This window comes from Quercus robur, chromosome 3, assembly GCF_932294415.1.
Source record: "Quercus robur chromosome 3, dhQueRobu3.1, whole genome shotgun sequence".
In the NCBI taxonomy this organism is placed as follows: domain Eukaryota; kingdom Viridiplantae; phylum Streptophyta; class Magnoliopsida; order Fagales; family Fagaceae; genus Quercus; species Quercus robur.
The window spans coordinates 27,348,458-27,374,501 of NC_065536.1; the positions used below are offsets into that span (position 1 = coordinate 27,348,458).

At 37.9% G+C, this 26,044-nt stretch overlaps 2 protein-coding genes and 1 long non-coding RNA gene across 3 annotated transcripts; 1 reads left to right on the top strand and 2 right to left on the bottom strand.

Annotated features, from left to right (window-relative positions):
* Positions 1–1,262: 1,262 nt before the first annotated feature.
* LOC126719467 (uncharacterized) lies at positions 1,263–2,216 on the top strand. Its single transcript, XM_050422014.1, has 2 exons — positions 1,263–1,567; positions 1,775–2,216. Exons 1-2 carry the CDS (start codon positions 1,263–1,265, stop codon positions 2,214–2,216), a joined length of 747 nt encoding a protein of 248 aa, XP_050277971.1.
* An 11,520-nt stretch (positions 2,217–13,736) lies between these two features.
* Positions 13,737–16,769, bottom strand: LOC126717666 (uncharacterized). The gene is made up of 2 exons (XR_007652687.1): positions 15,340–16,769; positions 13,737–14,373 (listed from the first exon to the last, which is right to left on the bottom strand). It is a non-coding gene; the product is annotated as an uncharacterized LOC126717666 (long non-coding RNA).
* Positions 16,770–24,349: 7,580 nt separating this feature from the next.
* Positions 24,350–25,215, bottom strand: LOC126717665 (21 kDa protein-like). Its single transcript, XM_050419503.1, has one exon. The coding sequence runs from the start codon at positions 25,160–25,162 to the stop codon at positions 24,530–24,532; it is 633 nt and encodes a 210-aa protein (XP_050275460.1). The 5' UTR covers positions 25,163–25,215; the 3' UTR covers positions 24,350–24,529.
* Between the last annotated feature and the right edge of the window lie 829 nt (positions 25,216–26,044).

A 26,044-nucleotide genomic window follows, 5' to 3' on the forward strand; every position in this document is an offset into this window, starting at 1 on the left:
GAGCAAAGAGGAAGAGGATCATCTGGACGACCTTAGGGAGACGTCCAATACGCTCAGGGAGTACAGCATGAAGCTGAACCTGTACAAGTGTGCTTTTGGAGTTTCCTCAGGAAAATTCCTCAAGTTTATGGTTTCATAGAGAGGGATAGAAGCAAACCCCGAGAAGGTCAAGGCCATCCTTGAAATGTCCTTATCCAGGACGGTTAAAGAAGTGCAATCCCTCACAGGAAGAATAGTAGCCCTCAACAGGTTCGTCTTGAAGGCTACAGACAAATGCCTTCCATTCTTCAAGACTTTGAAGAAAGTGTTTTCCTGGACGGAGGAATGCGAAACGGCGTTCCAAGAGTTGAAGCGCTATCTTAGCAACCCTTTGCTCTTAAGCCCGTTGAAAGAGAGCGAGGACTTATTCCTGTACTTAGCTGTGTCTGTTACGGCCGTCAGTGCAGCGTTGATCAGAGAAGAAGACAGGTTGCAACTTCCTGTGTATTACGTCAGCCAGGCTTTCCAGGGTGCCGAGGTGCGGTATCCTCGCATAGAGAAGATCACCTTCGCCCTGATTGTGGCTTCGAGAAAACTTCGTCCATACTTTCAAGCCAATCCCATCATTGTAATGACGGACCAACCCATCAAAAAAGTAATGAACAAGCCCGAAGCGGCAAGACGAATGGTACAATGGGCAATTGAGCTTAGCCAATTTGACATAAAGTACCATCCACGGACAGCAATAAAAGGTCAGGCATTGGCTGATTTCATAGCAGAATTCACCACCCCCGAGAGCATAGAAAATCACTGGACGGTAAACACTGATGGGTCGTCCACTCAGAAAGGAGGCGGAGCAGGCATCGTTATCACTTCCCCTGAAAAAGATGTCCTCAAGTATAAGGTCCAACTCAAATTCCCTGTAACCAATAACGAGGCAGAATATGAGGCCTTATTGACGGGATTGAGAATAGCTCGGGCAGTCGGAGGTGAAAATATTGTGCTCAAGAGCGACTCACAGCTCGTCATAGGGTAAATGAGAGGGGAATACGTAGCAAAAGAAGCAAGGATGCAGAAGTATCTCAAACTGACGAACCAGCTGGTAAGTACCTTTAATCACGTAGAGTTCATCCAGATCCCAGGGATCAGAACGCTGAAGCTGACGAGGTATCACGAAGCGCATCAACAGACAACCAAAATAAAATGGTCGATTGGAAGATGGAAGAACAAAACTCTCCTAGCATCCAGGGACTTCAAGCTCTCTCGGTGCACACCGAGCCTGGATGGACGAGCCCGATTTTGTCGTTCTACCGTCAAATCCAGAAGAAGCTAAAAAGGTCCAGAAACGCGCAGCCAGATTTACGATACTTAATGATGAACTCTACAAAAGGGGTTACTCCCAGCCATATTTGAGATGTGTAGAAGGGGAAGAAGACAAATACGTCCTGGAGGAAGTGCACGGAGGAATCTGCAGAGACCACATAGGGGCAAAGTCCCTCGTCAGGAAGATCATGAGAACGGGCTACTTTTGGCTAATAATGCAGCAAGACGCAGCTGATTTCGTGAAGAAGTGTGATAGTTGCCAAAGGTATGGGAATGTTCAAAGAATCCCTGGAGAAAAGATGACCACAATCTCTTCGCCCTGGCCCTTCGCACAGTGGGGGATCGACATCATGGGTCCCTCACCCCAAAGAAAGAGACAAGTAAAGTTCCTGCTCGTCGCGATCAACTACTTCACAAAATAGGTGGAAGCTGAAGCCCTAGCGACAACTACTTCACAAAATATTGTTTGCAGGTTCGGGATACCTAGGACGATCATATCAGATAACGATCGTCAGTTCAACAGCCAAAAGTTCAGATCATTTTGCTCGGGCTTGGGCATCAAAAACAGGTACTCATCGCCAAGTCATCCTCATGCCAACGGACAAACGGAAGTAACCAACCGGACCCTGCTCAAGATTATCAAGTCCCGGTTAGTGGGAGCAAAGGGAACGTGGCCTGAAGAGTTACCAAGTGTCTTGTGGGCATATAGGACGACAGCGGGGACACCAACAGGAGAAACACCATTCAGTCTGACATACGGCACAAAAGCATTCATCCCAGTTGAAGTAGGGCTCACTAGCCTTAGGAGAGAATTCTTTGACGAGCAAACCAATGACGACCAGTTGAAGCAGAACCTGGACTGTCTAGACGAAGTTAGAGACCAGGCATCCCAAAGAATGACCAAATACCAGTAGAAGATAGCCGAGTATTATAATCAGAGAGTGAAGCTAAGAAAATTCAACGTTGGAGATCTCGTCCTTAGAAAAGTTACCCTCGCAACGAAAGATCCAGCACAAGGCAAATTGGGACTGACCTGGGAAGGGCCCTACAGAGTCGTCCATTATTCACGTCAGGGAAGTTACCATCTGGAAGGCTCAGAAGGAAAGAAACTACCTTGTCCATGGAATGTCGAACATCTAAAGAGGTATTACGAAAGGAACCATAGCCTGATTGTAAAACCCAATTTAATACTTCCTGTCTTATGTAAGCGATTATTTAGAATCCATTACGTATTATTCAATTCATAAGTATTATCCAGCATTTCTTAAGTGTTATTCAGCAAGCCATGCGCTACAATTTTTCCCAAAAATGCAAACGATCGTCCTAAACAAAGAAAGACGATAAGATTCCTTAAATGGATGTACATCATCCTAAACAGAGAGAGACGATAAGATTCCTTAAATGGATGTACATCGTCCTAAAAAGAAGAAAGACGATAAGGTTTCTTAAATGGATATACATCGTCCAACAAAGTAAGACGATTAGATTCCTTTAATAGACGCACATCATCCAGAGTTAAAAAGATGATAATATGAATGAACGTCGTCCAGAGACGAAGAGATTGGCATCGTCTAAAACAAAGAAGCAAAATCCCCAAAAAGGTGCACGGGACAAAAATCCCCCAAGATGCACAGGATGACGAGGATAAATTCAGTATGCCGGCAAACTTTTTCTAAGTCCCCTAACAGGGAGAGATGAACATCCAAAAGAAAATCTTGATGCAACACATACAATCATGAAAGGCAAAGGTAAATACACAGACGTTTATATAAAGTCAAACTGTTAAATAGACATACTATATAATGCTAAATTGTTCAAAGGCAAAAAGGGGGCCCCAAAAAACAAATAGGGCATCCAAACATTAGCTGTCTGTGAAACTTAATACATACAAACAAAACAAAAAATAAAAAAAAAATTCAATAAGGAAAGACAGAATCAAGCTGGAGGGGCAACATCATCGTCCTTGTTTGCCTGGGAAGGTTCCGCACCAGTAGACACTGTTGTCTGAGCTACTTCGTCCTCCTCAATCTCCTTGTCAACAGCCTCAAAATCTAAGTCTTCGAGGTCTGTACCAGGTCCATGCTTGATCAAATATCTCCGAAGCAACTCGAACCTCTTGAAGTACCATTAGAACAGGATGGTGTTATATTCGTCCGTGGTTTGGAATGCGGTGACGGCCTTGGCCACATCAGCTTTCATCTTCTGGGCAGCCGTTGCAAGGAGTTCATCCTTCTGCTTCACTGACTGCTTTTCAGCATCTAGCTGCTCCGTCAGGACTTGAATCTGCCCCTTGGAAGTGTTGAGGGAGTCCATGGCTGCGATCAAGTCCTTCCGCAAGCCCGAAGCTTCAGCCTCCAGTGCTTCCACCTTCGAGTTGGCCACGATGGCCTTCTCCTCATTTGCCAGATACTGCGTGGTAATATGCATGGTCTCCCCCAACACCTGATGACAAAAAGTTGTATCAAAATCAACAAAAATGGTCAAGCAGTTTGTAAGGTTGAATTTATTCAACCATCTAATTGGCTTTATTCCGTGCCAAATTTGCTTGTAATTCAGCATTTAGTAACCCTGTATTTAGGTGGGATTGTTGTAAGGGTAGTGAGTGAGATAGTGTGAAGATTGCTCAAAAGTGTGCAAGAAAACAGAGAGTCGCGGCTGGGACTCGCGGCTGGACTCGCGGCTTCAACCCGCCAGAAGATGCACACGTGCCAAGCATGCTGGAAGATGAACAGTCATGCTAGCTGGAGCACTACAGGACAAAACAGGACAACTGGCCATACGATTAACTCGCGACTGGAACTCGCGACTCAGTCAAGCCGCGAGGTCAAGCCGCGAGCCACCCCTGTTTTGGAAAAACCTGACGTTTCGCATTCCACTCCTCTTCAGTATAAATACCCTTTTAACCCACGATTGAAAGAGAGCTTCCAGAGAGAATTTTGAGAGAGAAACCCTAAAGAAAAACCAGATTGTTTCACCCACAATCTCTACCTTAGAGTCTCATCAAATTCCCTCACTCTCTTCCTCTCCATTGTCAAATCCTTGAGAGGCCTTTATACCAAACCTGGTTCTCACCATTATCATCCCTGTGAGACAGTCGTTTGGAGTTCTGGGAAGCAGTTAGGAAGGAGCCAATCTTTATTGGTGGATGCTACGGTGTAGTAGCGGAATCCGGAAAGCTAGAAAAGAAAAAGGTTCGGCGCAACCTCGTTGGAGCAAGAAGCTTGGAGGGCTTAGGTGCATTGGGTAGATTAGGCTTGGAGGGTCTATTGCTGTCCTTGTATCCCAACTGTATTTTCTAGTGGATTGATTACCGCTTGGAGGGCGGCGGAGAGGTTTTTCGCCGAGGTCTTCGGTTTCCTCTTCGATAACATATCTGGTGTTATCGCTGTGTTTGCATCTTCCTTCCTCTCTATCTCTGCCTTTACATTAATCTGCTGTGGTTTATTTTGATGTGGCTTAGATAGTTGTTTAATCAATTCCATGTTATAGCATATGTTAAGTTTCCGCACACTAGTTGTTTAACATATTGCATGTGTTGATTAAATTGGTTTTTGGGGGTCTAAACGTTCAAAAGTGTTTTTGTACACGTTTTTGAACTTTCAATTGGTATCAGAGCGGGTACACTTATTGTGGTTTAAATACCTAAGTGTGATCCTTGACCCCTTTTATTTATTTGCCATGGATTGTGCTTTGTATGCCTCTTTGCATGATTTGGTTGGTGATGAATGTAACATGCCACGTGTTTGTGAAAATGTCTCTATGAGTGCTAATCCTCATAATTGTGATGACATGTTAATTGAATCCATGGGTGTTGTTGACAAACTCTTGAAGAAAAATGCTAAGAAGTTTCAAAAAAATTTGAGCAAGTTATTTTGTGAAAAGGATGATTTGATTGTTAAGCTCAATGAATCCAACAAATTGGTTGAGAAATATAAAAAACTTGCTGAAATTTCTCTTGAAAAGTTGAAAGAGTTTGAATGTTTGAATATGGACTTGGATGCTAAACTTGTTTTGTCTAACAAACTTGTTGATGATCTTAAATGTGAAAATGAATCTCTTAAGATGCATGCCAAGTGTTTGATTGCTGAACCTATTGTTAAAAAGGATGAAAATATTTGTTGCAATCATGTTGTGATACCCGATTTTGTGCCTAGTGTGTGTTCTACCTTAAAGGACAAATCGGTGTACATTCCTCCACATAAAAGAAATCAAAAGGTGGAGAGAAAGACTGTTAAGTCAAAGCCTCTGTTTAGGTCTCAACCTAAGGCTCTGGATGGATCTAAGTTTGTTCCAACTTGCCACCATTGTGGTGTGATTGGTCATATAAGACCTCAATGTCATAAGTTGAAGAGGGAACAAAACCATATTGCTAGATCCCTTCCCAAAAGGCCTAGTGGACCTAAACACATTGTGTGTCACCATTGTGGTGCCTTTGGTCATCTAAGACCTCAATGCTCTAAGTTTCATGCTTTTAAAAGAATCAAAAGAAAAGAAAAACTTGAGTTTCTTGGAAGTTGTGCTAAAAAGGATAAACCGGATTTGAGTGATAATAGCATGTTGTTAAAGAAAGTGTTTAATGCTCTTAACTCCTTGTCTATGTGCATCTCCGGTTCTCATTCTTCCAACCCTCGTCTCACTTCTCATGAGACACTCATTCCAAACAATTGTTCTGTTTGGATGAGGAAGGGTTCCTATGGTTGAGCTTTTGTTCCTTTGGTCCTTGATCTAATTCTTTCGATCTTTGTAGGACCCTTCATGCATTAGATGCTTCATTGTCATGCATTTGTGCATCATGCATATCTTTATATGCATTGTTTTGTTTTTGTTTTGATCTTACTTTTATATCTTTGGTTTGTGTGTGTAAAAAATCCAAAACCACATAAAAAGTAGAAAATCAAAAAGTTTGATCGACGTTGTTGAGTTTTGTCTCAAGACTTGTTTTGCCTTGTACCTTTGTGCTAATGGCTTTGTGCATTTTCGAGCATTGCTTGTTTCTTTGCACTCATATCACTGTGGGAGAAATCTTGAAATCTATGTGATTGTTGTAAGTAGATCTTCAAACTTGTCATGAATGATTAGTGAATGGTTATGTTGATCTTGAAACTTGCATAGACTTGTGTCTATATATCTTCCCACTCTTTATTTTTGTTTTTGCTAAGAAGAGCTCACCAAATGTAAATCTCCAAATGAAAAGAGATATTGAGCTGCAAAAGCCTGTCGCACATTCTAGTATTCGACTAGGAAAAAGGGTAAGCGACCTTATATTAAAGAGAATGTTTATTCAAAAAGCCAAAGGCTTGTTCATTAAAGTGAAATATCAAATATCACTCTCACAATGAGAGGTGATTGTCTCAAGAGATCAAAATGATCAAATGTTATGGAGTCAAATGTAAAGCTCCAAAATATGTTATCAAGTTTTGTGGGAGGTCATATATACATATTTCTATAATTGAGATGGATCACTTGATCTAGTGCTAATTGTGTATGCCTTGATTGAATTGATCATTGAAGCTTCACATTAGACTAAGGACTATCTCATTGTTGATATCCACACACAACACACAAGTTTATGTTCAATAAATGCCATATTCATTTGTGTGATTGTACTTGATGAAATGTGTTTTCACATGCTCAATCTTTGTTAATTCAAGCGCAAAAAGATTTTTGAGTGTTTTAGGTGTTTTTGGAAAGTTTTTGTTAAAAAATCTGATATTTTTCAAGAATCCCAGTTTTGCCCTGTTTTGGCGACTCAGTCGCGGGTAAGTCAAGTTGCGAGACTCAGTCGCGTCTTCGCGGGTCATTTTTGGCAACTTGTTCGCGAGTGGAAGGTCTAGTCGCGAGGGTTACTCAGAGATTTTGGCGGCTCAGCTCGCGACTCTCTCGCGGGTAGACCCTCCAGTCGCGAAAAACACTTAGAAAATTTTTCAAAATTTTGTCTTTGAGTGTTTTGGCGGCTTGCCCTGGCGACTTAACTCAGTCGCGAAAATCGCGTGTTTTGCATATTGAGGGTTATTTTCAAAGTTGTTTTCCAAAATTTTTTCATTTTTCCCTCCTGCATCATTCTCTTTGTTCTTACCTTCATCTCTTTCCCTCGTTTCTCCTTGACCCTTTGTCTATTCCTGACAAAAAGGGGGAGAGTATACTCTAAAGAGTATGTCGGAGTGTTTTGTCATTTCTATATGACTCTTGTGCACATCCTTAGGGGGAGAAATTCTATTTCTCATGCACATTTGTAGGGGGAGAGATATTTCATAGGGGAGATGCATATACCAAGGGGGAGAAGACATTGTGTTAACTAGAAAACCTTGTTCTGTTTGTTTTCTTGTTGGCTTTATGGTGCTTTGTGTTATGCTTTGGTGTTCTCATTGCATCATGTTTGTGCTTTGGACAAGCATATATCCCTATGTTATTATGCTTCATTGAATGCATGTTCAGATGATCATTTGCTACTTGTTATACTTGTCATTTATTACTTGCTTTACCTTGAGGGTCTAATGTGTTTTGTGCAAGTGTTTCAGGTTACAAGTATATATGTTCCAAGTGCATCACAGCTTCTCATCACTTTAAAGGGGAGAAATTTTAAGCACTTTTAATTTATATTGTTTAAGTTTATATTCAGTATTTTGTGGTTTGTACCCATATGCTTATGTAAGCTTTTAGGGTTATGGCTTTATGCATAGTTTGTAGGCCTTGTGGTATGTACCATGCTTAAGTGCAGCCTTTATGCTATGTTGAAATCAGTACTTTAATCTAAATGTTCTGCATTGTGATTGTTGTACTGTCACTCTTGTGCCCTTGTAGGATTGTTCCTAGATGCATATGCCTTGTGTGCTATGCATTGGTTGAGTGTTGTACATACAAGTGTCTTGCCTTGTGCTTGTTAACTTGTATGTCCTTGTGTTCATTCCAAGTGTGAATGAACACTGTGATCACTACTTTGTGGTGTTCACTTGGTTGATCAAGCCATGGTTTGTTTATTAACTCCATCTTTGCTTGATCACATATTGCCTGTTTCATATGCATTTATAATTTTCTGCTTACAATGATCATGGTGTATTGTTGTGTTTCAGGAGTTTATGTTCATATGATTCAAGTGCTTCACAGCTTCTAGAATTAGGTGTGAGTGAGTTTTGGTCAACTGTTCCCAACTCACATGTTAAGTCTAGAGTCTGTTTTAGGGTTTTGTCACGGAATAGCCAAAGGGGGAGATTGTAAGGTTGAATTTATTCAACCATCTAATTGGCTTTATTCCGTGCCAAATTTGCTTGTAATTCAGCATTTAGTAACCCTGTATTTAGGTGGGATTGTTGTAAGGGTAGTGAGTGAGATAGTGTGAAGATTGCTCAAGAGTGTGCAAGAAAACAGAGAGTCGCGGCTGGTACTCGCGGCTGGACTCGCGGCTTCAACCCGCCAGAAGATGCACACGTGCCAAGCATGCTGGAAGATGAACAGTCATGCTAGCTGGAGCACTACAGGACAAAACAGGACAACTGGCCATACGGTTAACTCGCGACTGGAACTCGCGACTCAGTCAAGCCGCGAGCCACCCCTGTTTTGGAAAAACCTGACGTTTCGCATTCCACTCCTCTTCAGTATAAATACCCTTTTAACCCACGATTGAAAGAGAGCTTCCAGAGAGAATTTTGAGAGAGAAACCCTAAAGAAAAACCAGATTGTTTCACCCACAATCTCTACCTTAGAGTCTCATCAAATTCCCTCACTCTCTTCCTCTCCATTGTCAAATCCTTGAGAGGCCTTTATACCAAACCTGGTTCTCACCATTATCATCCCTGTGAGACAGTCGTTTGGAGTTCTGGGAAGCAGTTAGGAAGGAGCCAATCTTTATTGGTGGATGCTACGGTGTAGTAGCGGAATCCGGAAAGCTAGAAAAGAAAAAGGTTCGGCGCAACCTCGTTGGAGCAAGAAGCTTGGAGGGCTTAGGTGCATTGGGTAGATTAGGCTTGGAGGGTCTATTGCTGTCCTTGTATCCCAACTGTATTTTCTAGTGGATTGATTACCGCTTGGAGGGCGGCGGAGAGGTTTTTTGCCGAGGTCTTCGGTTTCCTCTTCGATAACATATCTGGTGTTATCGCTGTGTTTGCATCTTCCTTCCTCTCTATCTCTGCCTTTACATTAATCTGCTGTGGTTTATTTTGATGTGGCTTAGATAGTTGTTTAATCAATTCCATGTTATAGCATATGTTAAGTTTCCGCACACTAGTTGTTTAACATATTGCATGTGTTGATTAAATTGGTTTTTGGGGGTCTAAACGTTCAAATGTGTTTTTGTACACGTTTTTGAACTTTCACAGTTAAAGACGAAGAAAAAGACAAAAATGTGGTGGATTACCTGCACGAGCTTATGAACGTGACGGCTCACCATCTCATGGGAAGGAACGCTCGTAATTTCCTTCATCTCCCCAGGAGTAAGGAACTCATTGGCATGGTCCATGGCCGCCTCGGCGTCCGACCAAACACTGGCACCAACTTTCTCCTTCCCCTTGCTCGCCACTTTCTGCCTCTTGGAAGGACGGGCCACCTCCTCAACCGAAATGCCAGGAGAGGCAGCCAAACCCTCATCTAGGTCAAGGGCAGGTGTGGACGAACCCCTCTCCACCGCCTCTTTCTCTTTCTCCCTCTCCTTATTTGTAATTCTCAGCCTCCTCTGACCTATGTTGGAAAGAGGCTCATTCTTCTTGTCCTTAATTTTCTTGTACATCTCTTTGTTAAACTTGGACGTAATCTCTACGCAAAAGAGAGCAAGAAGTTAAGGATGAATAAAAAGAGAGTAAGAAGTTAAGGACGAAGAAAAAGAGAACAAGAGGTTAAAGATGAAGAAAAAGAGAACAAGACAAATCTGTTTGCAAAGACAGCTTACGCTTTTTCTCTTTTCCATCAAGGGTACTAAGGATGTAGAGGGAAGGCTCCGGCCCCAAGCAGTGACGAGCTAAAGTGCGCGGATCGATCAAGTCACCAAAATCTGCGATCGTCCTTGCGTACCTGATTGCCGCCTGAACCCGCTCTTCGAATTTGCTCTTGAGTTCTGGACGATCTTTCACTACAAAGACAACAACAAAGGGGAAATTAAAAAAAAAAAAAAAAAAAAAAAAAAAAAAAAAAAAAAAAAGAGATAGAAAAGGGGTGAGGGGGCATCTCATAAGGAGCAAACGCACCAATCAAAGGGGTCTCCCACCGGCGCAGCAGCCTAGGAACGTTCCCCCATAAGTCATCAGGCAATATTTCCCAACCGTCACCCGATACAAAGAAGTATCTAGACTTCCAGTAGCGAAAGGATGACGGAAGATCAACTACTAGACGCAACCTCCTATTCCAGGGTACAAACTCATAATATCCAAATTCCTTGGACTCTTTCAAATGATACAAATGGACGAACTCATTGACCGTGATCATGTCTCCGTCGGCGATGGTTGTCCAAATCACCATACAGCTAACAACTATTCTCCAAGAATTAGGCATAAGTTGCCTTGGTGCAAGGTTTAAATGATGAAGAAGCTCCATGATGAACGGATGGACGGGAAACCTGAGGCCGCACGAAAAAACAGCCTCATAAAAGCAAACTTCCTCGTGGGCAAAGGCGCAAGCCTTTTCACCCTTTCTGGGAAGACGAGCTCTGGTCCCTTCAGGAAACTGGAACCTATCTTTAAATTTGCTAAAAACCTCTATTTTCAAGGAACAATTTTCCTTGAGGGCATGGAAAGGACAGACGACGGCCGGAGCGGGAGAATGGGAGGACGAGGGAGCGCGAGAGGGCACGGTGGTCGCTGTATCTACCCCAGCCCCTTCCTCACCTACGTTAGAGGACGAGCCCCTCTCTAAGTCACCTGACCCTTCCTCAAAACCCATATTTTCCCCTCTTAGGGTCCCTCGAACGGACTGAAACCAGACCTAAGATTTGAACAGTAAAGGGTATAAGACACCCAACGCCAAACCTAACCCACTACCCTTACAGACAAACTCCTCAACTTGTGGGTATGAACCGCTAGGCGAAAGCGCACCCAATGGGTCGCCGAAAAGTTCCACTAAGGCTCCTAAACGGGCGAAGAGAAATGCTACAGAGGGAGAGTTACGCCTAACTTCGAAGTTATCCACCATTAAAGAGGAACAATACCACTCAATAAGAAGAAGGGATAGTGCAGAAAGAAGAAAGAACTTAAAAGACACAGATACAAGCAAAATTCAGAAAGGAAAGAAAGCATAAATGGGGGGCGTACCTGAAAATTAGGGAGAAAACTGAGAAGACTAAGAGCAAAACACGCAAGTGGGGGAGTCAGAGAAACCAATCGCACAGAAGATGGGGAAACGAGAAAAGGAAAGGCCAAAGAAATCAAAAGGTTCTACCTTGGAAAGTGCGGGAAAACTGAAAAGATTTTCACCGGAAACAAGATGCCCTAGCCAAAGAAAATCAACCACGTGGCCGCGAAGTGAGTCACAACCGCCATTAAGCAATCAATGCGGAGCAGAACCCCAAACGCCATAACCGTAAAAAAAAAATAAAAAAAAAGGGAGAATATATATATATATATATATTTACTCAAATGAACCTGTAAAACCCTTTCATATTCCTACGACCGTCCAAGATATGGACGACCAAGGAATAGGGGGGCAGCTGATAGGCTCGATCAAATCATCATTGTCCATATGTTCACGACTAGTGACGGACGACCTAACCAAGCTCGTCCTGGAAGAAATGGCCGTCGTTCAAGGACGAGTAAATCCACCTCCACTCCTTGAGGAACCGTTATAAAACATTAATCAGCTTTCAGATCGTTGGGAGGGGCAGCTCACCATTAACACCCCGCAGGGGCGTTACCAGGCAAGAATAAAGCCTCCATCAAGGCTCCACCAATGGCTAGAAGAAACCACCTGTGAGTGCATGCATATAAATACATAACCCCAAAAGGGGAGGAGGTAAGGCAAAAACTCTAGCATATTATTTTCATAGCTCTCTTTTGTCAATCTTTCTGACTTTGGCATCGGAGACTTTTTGGCAAGCACCACGCCGGCTCATTACATCCATTCTTCCCTTCACTCGTTCTTGAGGATTGGGTTGGTTGAGGACGACTTCAATCTGGACGATCATACTTGACTGACGATCCGAGCATCATCACCGTCCTTATGGTGGACCATGTTATTTGTTCACCATTCCAGTAAAAGACTCTCACTTATTTAAAATTGTTGAGTCAGTATTCAGTTTTTATTTAAAATTTCACAATTTTAAATAAGTGGGAGTATTTTATTGAAATAGTGAACCACATCACTTGTTCACCATGAGGACCTTATAATTTCTCACGGACTAGGTAATCAAATAAAGTTACAATTGCATTAATTATGCCTCAACGATCCAATCTTGCATTAAATTGGATGTGGTCTATCTCCCAAGCAGGAATTCCAATCGCCCACACATTTCAATCCAAAAAATGGGGCAAAATCGAGTCACATCCACCAAAATCACAGTTGATGAAAGTAAGTATAAATACCCCTCTTCTCACACAAGTAGGCACTCTACCCAAAACACTTGATATTCCAACCCTCCATTTCCAAGAGTCTTAACTTAATCTTTGGAGGGCTTATTAAGTGTCCCTCAAGGACTGCCATGATCATTGTGATGCAGATAATCGTTGGAATCATCCTTTTCTTTTGTGAGAGCTTCCTTAATTGGCCATAATTATCCATTTAAAACTATCTACTCCACCTACACCATGCCACCAATTTCCGCACCTATCAAAATGATGCAATTTTTTCCCACTTTCATATCAACAACGTTATAATAATATTACACTTAATGTTGATACCGTATTTTGTCCACCCTTGATTTGCATGCTGGACTCCAAAAATCCAAAAATATCATTTTTTTTTTCCATGGGGCCGCGTGAACATCCAAAAATATCATTTGATTAAAAAGGTCATTTTGAAATTTTGAAACACATAATATAATAGATAAAATTTCTTTCTTAATAGTACTGTAATTCTGCTGGGTAGTTGACCAAGAGCCAGAATGGAATCTAACAATCTGTTCTTTGGTATCATTTCTTGTTACCTGTTTTAGAATTCCACCATAACCTATGTCAAAAGCATCTATCTCAACAATTTTAAAAGTATTGGGGGAAGGAATAACAATACAAGGAAATTGCTTAACATATTATGACACACATAAATGTTTTTAGGCCAAATTATGGCTTAAATCAAGATATATCAACTAACATTTACTCAATGAGAAATTATTGTTATTATTATTATTATTATTATTATTGTAAGGGCGTGTTTTGATCCACAGCCTAAGAGATTTGGACAATGGCCCAATAAACTCAAAACAATAAATTTGTCAGAGAGTGGGCTTGTTAATGAACGTTTAACGAGTTTAAGTATAGATCACGATAGACTAGTTGATGTAAGAATGAATAAGACAAAGAGTATGAAAAGAAAAATACTCCTTGGTCAGGTTCGAGGATGGTATGTTCTTTTATATTTTTCTCAAACTTATACAAATATTCAAGTTTTTCGTTACATAGTAATTTCTTTTCTGGTTTTCTGATGCCCCCTCCGATAATGGAGTCCTCCGCCTTTTATACCCCTTTTCCTTCTTTCATCTTAGCCGTCCACATGTAGATTAGATTGCTAATCTCCTTGAAACTTGTCCCATAAGCATTTACCTGAAGTCTTTCTGGGTAGCTGTGAGGCTAGAAGTCACTGTTTAGGTATTACCTCCACATTAATGCGGCCAGTTGGTTAGGTGCAGAGCATTCAATGCGGTGGTAACAACTTTCTTCCCATATATTTCTCAATTCTCTGTTGACTCACTTCTCTCTGAAACTTATCCTCCCGAGCATGGTTGCCCTTTGCCCAGTACCTGATGGGTGGTTGGATTTCAGGCTGCCACTCTGTTGGCCGAGGAGGGGTTGCTCCTTGGACAAAGGCACTTGTCTACTACGATCAGACCTCTCCCTTGGCCCAGTAATCTACTTGCCTTCACTAATACATACCTGTCTTCGGGCTCTTTGACGTCCTCGAATGTGGCCCACAGCCCAATATCCTTGTTTGGGCCCTTCATCCCTACAATTATTATTATTATGACGCACATATATGTTTTTAGGCCAGATTATGGCTTAAATCAAGATATATCAACTAACATTTACTCAATGAAAAATGCTATGTTCATAATATTTTCACAATACTTTTATAACAAATTCTAAATGGTAGGTTATTATTGGTTGTTATGAATAGACAAAAAAGTAATTTAAGTTATGTATTTAAATTAGAACCAATAACAACTTACCATATATGATTTGTTGTGAAAATATTATGAAAATATTGTGGACATAACACTTCTCTTATTCAATATATAATTAAACACTTTCCACTCTTAACCTATTTGTATGTTGAATATATACTTTTTTCTTATATACAAAAAGTCACATTTTGAATATATAGAGAAAATATTTTACATTCAAGAAATCTTATTATTTTCTTCTTTATTTTTAGAGGGTAATTTTTCTTGCAGTTGAAATTATTCTATCAAACTTACGTCTAGATGTCATAACCGCATGTTAATATGAACTCGTGTATATTCCACAAGTCCAAGATCCGATTTGGGACCTTCTCTTGATAAGAGTGCGATCCAAAACAAAGGGAGTGTCTAGTAGTCTTTATGTGACAAAAGTTCTAGTATTAGTGCATTCGCACCAAGAAAGTTAAAAATTTTGGCTTTTAACAATTCAAAAAACTATTTTATCTATTTAATTTTTAACGACTTACTTTACAATTTATTCAACATTAAAAGTTACCATCTCCACAAACCCACAACCAACCACCACCCACAATCCATCAAACACCTTGTTACAAACCACCAAATTGACAACCCTTTATTTTAGATTAACTTTAAGCAACAACGAAACCCAAAATTTTCATTCCTTTTTCCTGATTTTCTTAGCAACCAAACAAATCCACAAGCATCAATAAAACCAAAAAATTAAAAAAAAATTAAAAAATAAAGTCGAAAAAAATATAGAGAGATCATACCACGCTCCTCTGCCAGAACCAAACCAGTCTGATCTCAACCCCAGCCAAACAAATGACCACCACCTACCATAGCCTCTCTGATCTCAACCTAAAAACACTAAGAATGCCGACCCAAAAATGCCAAGAACAACCCAAAACGCCAAGAACGCCAACCCCAACTTGTGAAGTCAACCGACAAACCCAGAGGGGAGAAGAGAGGCTAGAGAGAAGAAGAAATTTAAAAAAAAAAAAAAAAAAAGAAAAAAAAAAAGAGAGGAAGAGAGGCAGTGGAGACTAGAGAGAAGGAAAGAGAAAAAGAGAGAAAGAAGGAAAAAAGAGAGAAGCCGGAGAGAGAGAGAAATTTATTGAGAGAAGAGAGAGAAATCTAATATATAAAAAAATTATGAGTTTGTTGCTATAGTAAACTGTCAAAGATGACAGTTTAAGGTTGTCAAAATTTTTAAGTATAGCAACCTTGAAGTGAATAGGTTTTTAGCATTTTTCACACCTTTGTTGTGAATGCTTTTAAAACTCCATAGTTAAAACTCTGCTTCTTAAAACAAATGGACTCAAATTCTAGATAAACCTTTTTATCTTCAAGTTTTAGATGAAATTTTAAGCCGCCGGTTTTCAAGTAGATGTATTTGAAATTTTGAATCCATGGCATCTAGCTTTGTAGTGTAGAATTATGAGATGTTATTTCAAAATAATACTGTAATTATGTTCTTAGAGCAAGATAATAGTTCTTACTAATCAATCCATACTAGCGCATGACAGTAAGGGCATGATGAGGATCGCTGATCCATGCAATTAAGTGAAAAAGTAAGGAAATCTCAACCAAAAAAAAAAAAAGTTAAGGAGAAAAAGGAGTGAAAACATCACAAAGAATTTATATGGTTTGAAAATGTGCCAATATACAGCGTGTTCCGAAGTACGAACGCCTCCCTACTAGCTCTCTTCTTGTGTGGCAAGCTCTATTGTTTAGAAGGGTATAAGCATGATAAACCTTGGGGCATGGAGTTTGACGTGATATTGAATGAGTGCGACTCTTTACCAGACTTGCCACGGCGTCCCGGTCCACAAGATCACATCTTTTCAGTCGCCATAGGAGTTGTGGTGGGCTCAAGTTCGAGTGCTAATTAGTATCTGCAAGTTTATGATGTGGGCAGCAAGACGTAGCCTACAAAGGTTTGAGGAGGCTTATAATAGTGGTTTTAGTCTCTTCCCAAGAAACCAACCGGTCGTTGAAGCAAGATTTTCTGGTTTCAAGCAGATAAGAAGTGGGTGGTGGAATACGATTTAGTGACAAGGCAATGGTATATGGTGGAAATCACTATGCATGACATTAAAGGAGTGCCAAATTATCATCCACGATTACGATTAGCACATTTAAGCAGTGATAGATTTTGTCTGTTCTAGATTTATCTCATATTCCCATGGATGGTACAAGTACTTCTCGAATTCATTGTTTAAATTTTACCATTGATGGAGCCAAGGTCTTAGAAGTTCGTATCATGACTTAATAAAATGTGCCTAGATCCACTAGCACGATTCCTAATTTTTCAATATCAGAAAAGTGTAGGGTTCTAAAACATATATATATATATATATATATACACATAGAGATGGGTTCAAGTTACACCTGGTGTAACTCTTTTGAGTTACACCTTTTCTAAACCATTAGATTTAAGTAGATCTAATGGTCAAAAAAGACACTCATTAATGGTAATATTTTAATTAGGATCTCATTAATTATCCCTTATTTATTATATTCCATACTTATCTCTAAACCTATATAAAAAAAAGGTATACATCTCTCTCCTTCTCCTCAACTACAAGTTTCTCTCTCTTTCTTTCTCCTCCACTGCTCTTCCATCTTCACAGCCAAGTTGCCGGTAGATGAAAAAAAAAAAAAAAAAAAAAAAAAAAAGAAGCTATAGCCGCTGGTTGCACAATGGGATTTCCGATCACCACGATTGACAAACAAATTTTATCCACTACAAAATTTTGAAGATGATCAGTACTAATGCCAATACCACAACCAGTCATCATTGATCATCAAAAACATTCTATTCTTATGTTGGAAATGAAAAAAATTGGTACCTTCACCCTTCCTTTTTTTTTTTTTTTTTTTTTCCTTTTTTCCTTCTAAACCCTCGCAACTTTACACCTTTTTCCCACCTTTGATAACTAAACCTCACAACATATAATTGCTTCCCAATAAACAATTGGTTGCATAGCAGTAGCACACATAGCAAATTCAAATTTTCCAGCTCGTTGAGAATACAATTCTATATCATCAAAGGTGGCCAGTTCACATTTAATTCAAATTCATACAAGAACTTCTAATAATAACATAAAGTATGCGTCTATAACCTCAAAAACCAATTTTCTCTTAGATGCAAAGGTGAACTTTCCATTAATTGATACAGCCTTTTTTTATTATACCTTTTCCAATTAACCTGACCCCACTTGCCGTATTGGCATTAGTACTGATCATTTTCAAAATTTTGTCGTGGATTAAATTTTAACCTGACCCCGCTCACATTCATCAATCCATTCACTATATATATCTATGGGTTCAGTTAAAGCTGTTACAGTTGAAGATAGGGCGGATTTGAGATCAAAAATTAAAATAAAGAAGGGAGTAGGACAAGAGGAGTGTTTATGTAAAGAAAGCATCAGATCTTGTGGAGTGACAATCAATGAAAGAAGGTGCTAGAGTGTCAAAAGTGTGTTCTATAATAAAAATAATTTTCGTTACTAAGCTTGCAATTTTTTTTTTTTTTTGGTTTTTTTTTAAGGAAGAAAGGGACATAGTTAAACAATACCCAATAAGGTCTATGGAAAGTAATAAATGAGGATAGAGAAAATCTATTATTAATTAGGTAAATAAGGTGGAAATCCTCAATTATTTAATGCTATTTTTTCAACCGTTGGATCTATTAGAAATCTACGGTACAAAAAAAGTGTAACTTTTAAGGAGTTACACCAGGTGTAACTTGAACCCATCTCATACACATAATATACTACCCCAATTCAAATCCTAATAGGATATATTAAATTCTCAATATACCCTTAATGCTAGGGGCACTCCTAGCCCCTTATTATACCCAATTACCCATTATAATAAACTTAAACTAAACCACATAGATCTCATGGGTTTTACTTTACTTGTTCTGCTACATTATGCCATTATGCAGATGAGGCTTTTATGCATGAGATCATACTTTACTCTTTTTTTATTTTTTTATTTTTGGTCTTTCAATAAGTGGGAAAAAAGGACTTGAACTCATGTTTTACTCATTAGGAAAATCAACCTAGAAATGTTTTTAAGCTACAAGATTAATATTACTTTCTTAGATAGAATATGAGCCATCATCTTTAACAAAGGTTTTTTTTAGGGGAATCTTTAACAAAGTTGAACGGTCATATTGGTGAGGTTGTCATTTTCTACCCACCCATAATTAAAGGGTTGGTAACATGCATGGTAGGTGGGTTTGATTATGGGTGCGTTTGTCTCCTCCTCTTTTTGGGATAGGGAAACCTACGTGGGGCGGGAGAAAAAATTAGAGGTATTCTACAATCTTAAATAAGATAGTTTTGATATTAATAAGATAGAAATGAAAGAGAAAGTAGAGAGATAATATTAATAAGATAGAAATGAAAGAGAAAGTAGAGAGATAGTTGTGAGAGTAGTTAGAAAGAAAAAAAAAGTGTTTTAGGGATGGTAAAAATTATATAAATAAAGTATGTATAAAAAAATTATATTATATATATTCAAATAATTTAAATTCATATTATATAAAATATATATATGTATTCGCATTCAGCGAGACAAGACAGCGTAATTAAGGAGGAGAAATTATTGCCATCTCTACATTATGAGTTCAATTATGGTAAGAAACAGAAGCAAAACCATCCTTTTCTATATTTGTAGGGGAGGAGGAGTTTCTTGTGTGGACCAATGGGTTTAAATTGATCGTTAGGAGAAGCCAATAAATTTGCATCCCGTGAACTCAAAGCGAGACGTTTTTTTGGGCATAGATAGAATCCCATATGTCTCCTTCACATATGCTAATAGTTCCAACTCCTTCATCTTCTAGTCATTTCATTTCACATGCAGCTTCTGTCCCCCGAAAAAATCCAAAACTTAAGACAGAAGTAGCTAAACACTGCTCCCGATACTATTGCTCCAATCGCTCTCATGGTCTCTTTGTGAAAAAATTTATATAATGTACTGTTCTATAATCATGGTGAAAACATTGACACCTCATTTTAAATTGATAGGCTTGCCAATCATTCTCTTTCTCTCTCTCTCATGCTCGCACAGAAGATGAATTATTGAGCTTCTATATAGAACTTAGAAGATGTCACTCAACATGTTAAATCTTACTTCAAAAGACCAAAAACAAAAAGTCTTAAATCTAATACATGCAAATCATGATGTGTAGGACTAGGCTCTGTCATTTTCCTCCTAGCTAAAAGAGATGCCACTCAGATCAAATGGTAATTCTTTGGGACTTGCATGCCATTTTCTATTCTATATATATGCAGAACTTTATTATACGTAAAACGTGCATATTGATGAATAGACAAACGATAAAAAGTATCCTATAAACGACTGTTATTTCAAGATACGGTGTATTTGCTTCCTTTCAGTGTTGATTGAGCGATGTTTCGCGAGACAACTACTTTCCCCATCAAAATAAACAGAAAATTTGTATGTTTTTGGGGAAAAATGTAATTTTTTGGTGACAGCTCAACTGATTATTGGATCTTAATTCTTAATTCCTTTAACCAGCTTACATCACTATTAATTTATTCTCTTAAATCCCTAAAGTCAAAATTTAGCCTGTTAATCATAATATAACCTCGTTACGTGCCTTGTGCTTTTACACCATATGTGTAATAAGAATTTTTTTTTTTTTTCTTTTTTAGGAATGAAATAAATTCTTCTGTTAATTATAATATTTTTTTTTATCTGGGAAAATTGTGTCATCTGTCACAGATTGAGAAGAAGGTACCAAAAGTCCATGCAATTATTCCCTATTATAAACTAGGCTCCATTTATTTAGTACAAGATCGATCGTAGCACAATGCGCCAACAATCCGTATTGTAATGAGCTGCCATGATTAGGTTATTGCGAATTATTGTTGCCAATTATTATTATTTTTCTTTTTTTATTTTTGTCTTGTTCTTGATCTCATATATACTCTTAGAGCATTCTCATCAGGTACGCCAAATATTTGGCATTTGGCACACTAAACACCAAAAACAAAGCATCATGAGGTGTGCTAAATGTCTCAAAATTTTGAGACATGCTACAGTACGCTCTAAAAAATGAGAGCGTACGAACATAAATGTTATATTGGTTTAATATTTTTTTATTCTCTTTTCTCTCTCCTCTCTCATCACTTTATTCTTTTCTCTTCTCTCTCATTTCTTCTCTCTCCGTCACTCTCTATCTCTTCCCTCTCAGTCCTCCCTGCTCAAGATCTCTCTCATCTTTGCTCAAGATCTCTAACCACCTCACCTCGCCGTCAACCTCCACAGCCCTTGCCAAGGTTTTCAGACTCGGACCGTTCATTGAACCGTAAAAGGGAGAGGTTCAAGGTTTTTGAAGTCGAATCGAGGTCGAACCGGGGTCGAACCGTGATGACGTCATAATTAATTTAATAATTAATTAAAGCCTAAATATAGATATTAAATTTATAAAACTAGCAAATTTGACAATATATCTATATATGTAAGGGAAATTTAATGATTTTCAAGCATATATTTAATAATTAAATAAGAAAGTTAATAAAATAAAATAATAACCATGAAAACATTAAAATTTATGATTAATTTTTGAAGTTGAATATTTTTGAAGGATTTTAATTATAATTTTTTATTTATTCCTTGTAAGAGATAGATAATTTAATTAAGTAGAATAAAATTATGTTAAGTTTTTTTTTTTTTTTTTTTTTTTTTTTTTTTTTTTTTATTTAAATTGCTAAGGGGTTGGACCGTACGGTTCTCACCGGTTCGTACGGTCCAACCCCGGTTTTAACGATTCACGGAATTAACAAAAAATCGGTTCTTTATGCTTAAAAAACCGATTTTCATCACGTTCACGGTTTTCACGGTCCGACCTCCCGGTCCGATTCGGTTCTGAAAACTATGGCCCTTGCCGCTGACCTTCAGATCTCTTAATCGGGTCGTGGGTGTGAGATTTGGGATGGATTTCGATGTGTGGGTTTTGGGTCATGGATTGATCAGTTGGGTTGGGATTTTGGGCCGGTGGTGGTGTCGTGGTTGTGGCGATGGTTGGTTGAGTTTTGGACCAGCGATGTTTGTGGCTGTAGTGGGCGGCGGTGTTTGTGGCTGTAGTGAGTCGGCAGTGTTTGTTGAAGATTTTGAGTTTCTTTTTCTTTTCTCTTTTGTTGAGGTTTTTGGATTTGGAATTTGTTGGAGATCCAGTGATTGTGATTGTAGTTTGTGGAGGTTGATTTGCCATTGGTGGTGATTTGCCGTTGCCGTTGGTGGTTAGTTTATGGTTGTTTTGGGTTAATATATTATTTAATGTGTTGGATATATTATTTTAATGTATAGAATTGAAGAATAGAAGATGTGATAAATGGTGAATTATAAAATGGTGTGCTAAAATAATAAAGTAGGTTTTTGGCGTGTCAAAATGACATTTTTTTATGAGAGAGCTAATGAGAATGCTCTAGTATACTACACGTATTTAGCACATGTTGTATACTACACACATTTAGCACATATTATATATCTTGGTAAACCCTTTACTATGACAAAAATCAAGAAACATTATTTATCCAATGGTCATCTTCTATTTCTATATATGTTCAAACTTCTACATACATTCGAACTGTAAGTAGTTAATCTTTGATATACAGAAAATATAGGAAATAAAGAGATTTTGTTCATAACTAGCTTTTTTTCTTTGCGTCCGTTTACTTTTAACATATACGAAGTAGATAGAGTTTTGGTAACTGGGGAGGTGGGTTTCAATTAACTATATAATGAACTTGAATTAACTATACAACAGAAAAATATCACAGTTTTCTTGCAGATGAATCATGAATCCTACCATAATTTTAATTACCAAAGGGAAAAGTGCTATGTCATTGTAATTTTAAAATTGGATAGCAAATGAATTACAGGTTAGGTATGCTGTCGCACATTAAATTTAATAATCGTTAGGATGTGAGTTTAAGACTTTTATAAGTTTGCCTCCAAGATTATGGCATATAAAATGTAAATGACGAACTCTACTGCTACTACATGACAAAACTAATCTTGCGAATTGTTTAGTGGTTGTAAAAACAAATATTTGTATGCTTTCTGATTAGCAACGGTTGAAATTCATCTATATATTGATTAAAATGCAAATTGGATTAGTTTAATAGTAATAACTTTCTCTTTGATTTTTTTCTGTCTAGAGGTATCTTTCTTTTCAAAAATTTAGAGAAACAGCACAAGATGTATTTATCAAATAGATAATGGCTAATATTGAGCCATTTAGTTTAAATTTTTTTCCTCTTTTTTTTTTTTTTTGTAATCTTTCTTTTAATTTGTTATCAAGAAATTTGAGAAATAAAATCTTTATATCATGATTTAATTGTTCATTACTCACAATCGACTAGTTTAATAAATTGTGGCAAATACCTTAGTCATAGAGACCATTAGGACAAGAAGTGGGTGACCATGATGTTTGGTTATTATGATTTATGAATGGACTCAATGTGATTGAGCTATATGTCTCGATGATAAGACATTAAAATGGATCATTTTATTAGAAAGCCTGTCTAAAGCAAGCACGTACCAAGGCAATTATCTCTTCATGCAATTTCTATTTCTTTAAAAATGAGAAAAGTATAAAAGCAGAAACATCATAATTGAAGGACATGGGAAACATATCCATGATTACGGAATAAAATCATGCAAAATCTTGGCCTTACTATGGGCCTAAATCGTGGTTGATAAAGATCGTTATGGGCCCTCTAAATATCAGGTGGTTTTCTTAAGGTTGTTGACAATTTTTTTTCTTAAATTTTTTATTTTTTGAGAAAGATGTCGACAATTAATTATCATTCTACGCTGTATACAAAATAATGGTATATTGCTATTAGATGGCAGATTTTTCATATGAAGCAATTTAAAATTTAGAAAAGCAATGTGGTAGCTATAACAACCGTTGATTTTAGACTATTATTATTACACTGATAAGACAACTGTGTTCAAATCTCTCATATAAAAGATTATGTAAAAACAGAGACAGGATGAAGGACTTAGAAGTTGAAACTTGGATCTTCAAAGTCTTCAATACTTGAAATCTTGAATACGACAAGGTTAAGTAAAACCGTGTCTCTTCATTTTACTTGGATTTAAATGTATAGCTTGTAATTCATTTGACCCATACTAATATTTTCAAAGGAAATTTCAAATCCTCCAACTATCATAAAAAAAGTAATTCCAGTAAGGGTTTAAATTAAAACTAATAACAATTTGTCATTTAGTATAAAAATTTTGTGAAAATATTGTGATCGAACATAGTACTCATCTAAACATAAGAAATACATGATATTATGCTATGATTAATGATAGTCACACATTTATTGTTAACACTCACCGCATATGCGTTGTCACATTGACGGAAATAATAAAATCTGTGTTTTAAAAATACAATAAAAAAAAAAAAAGAAAAAGAAAAAAAAATGAATGCATATAGATCATACAATAACAGATGCACTATAAGATTTTCCTTTGTCCTTCCAAACATATCCTAACTCCTCTTTAACGTACGGCGATTAAGTCAGTAAACATTTTATATTATTTGAATAATTGAACACTGACAAAAGGTTTGTTGGTTGTTGTTTGCTTGAGGAAGAAAATTCCATTTAGTGACTTTTTTTTTTTTTTTGAGAAACTTTAGTGACTTTAGTCACAGTCATTCACGAGAAACACATAGAGAGAGGTAATTTGTCGCCCCCTTCGAGCTGTGAGTTTCATCCCAAAAAAAAAAAAAACAACATTTCTTCTCTTTCTTTCATTCCCGAGAGAGGAACAAACAAACACACTCCAAATTAATACAAAAAAACATAAAAGCAAAAGGCCCAAAATATACACAAAACTTACTCTCACTCTTACATTAATCATGTTATATCTTAATCTTACACTAATCATCTATATGACTATACATCAAGGTGTCCCCTTGGCAACATAGCTGTTCACCAAAGCAAGCGCATTACTCGTGATTTTATGTACCTTCGTCACCCGATCACACACGTCACTCTTCAACGACCCATCGGCCACATCTTCAAACCCATCCGTACAGGTGTCCTCGTCGGTCAAGGCGGCGCTCATCCACGTCTGCACGTTGCTCATTTGGAACCTAAACGAGTCCACTCCCAAACCCGCGGCTCCAAGCTGACCCATCTGCTTCAGCGAGCCGCGGATCTCGTCGACCGCGTCGCCGAAATTGGTGAAGCAGTCGTGCAGAGCCGCGGCGGCTCTGCGGTCCGTTCCATACTCGGCCTGGCGAATCAAAGTAGAGACGTAGGTAGCCATGCGGCGAGCCTTGGAGAGAGTCACGCCTATGGCGACTTTGGCGAGCTGACCGGGGCTTTGTTGTACGGCGCTGGCGTAACGGGACAGGGAGTGGTAGCAGAGGTCGGGGTACAACGTTGTGCCGCAGCTCGTGCGGATGAATTCTGTGCCGTTGGTTTTGGGTGTGGGAGTGGGAGCTGGAGTTGGGTCTCCGAAGGTTGGGGTTGGTTGGAGTTGGAAGAGTAATATTGGTAAGACGAGAGAGACGAGGTGTTGGGTGTTCATGGCTTTTTTCACTTTTTTTTTTCTTCCGTATTTTGGTGTGGGCGTTATGGACTGTTTTGCCACATAGGGGTTTAAGTAGACTCTAGTATTCTATCTCAATTACATTTCTACCCATTCTTTAAACATATAATAGCAAGATTGCCACTGCTGGTTTTATCTCCAATATTATTTCTATTTATCTTATATGGAGCTTAAGAATTTCCTGAAATACGATGATATGGTATTTTTTTTCTTTTTATATTTGAAAATAATTGTATGATTTTTTTTAATGTATGAATTTTAAAAAATAGTAAAACTCTGTTATTTTTATGGAGTTATAAGGATATAGTTTAGAATGAGATAAATGGAAGGGTTATATTGAAAACATGTCAAAAATTTTGTAACTTAATTAGAATTTTTTTTTTTTTTTTGTATTTTCAAATGAAATATTCGGTCCCCTCTCCCCAAACTACCGAATTATCAACCAAAAAAAAAGTCTCCATTGGAAACATAAATATAAGCTACAAGACTCGGATGGAAAAAAAAAAAAAAAAAAAAAAAAATTTGAAACTATAGAAAGGAAAACGAAAGATGTCAAATAATACTATAGAGAATTTAATATCTACTTTAACCATCTCGTTTTGTGTTTTATTTTGTTTGATTCCTCAATTATTATCAATACTAGTAAGTTGTTCGTGCGATGCACGGATAATGTTATAATATTTTATGTAAAATGATTTTAGAGAATATTGTGTATATATATATATATATATTATAGTATAATTGTTATTGAATTTTGTTAGGAATGAATTATAAATTGCACACATCTATTATAATTATTCAGTTCAAATAATAAGAAATATAAAAACAACTTTGGAGGAATATTGTAGAATAAAAGTTTAT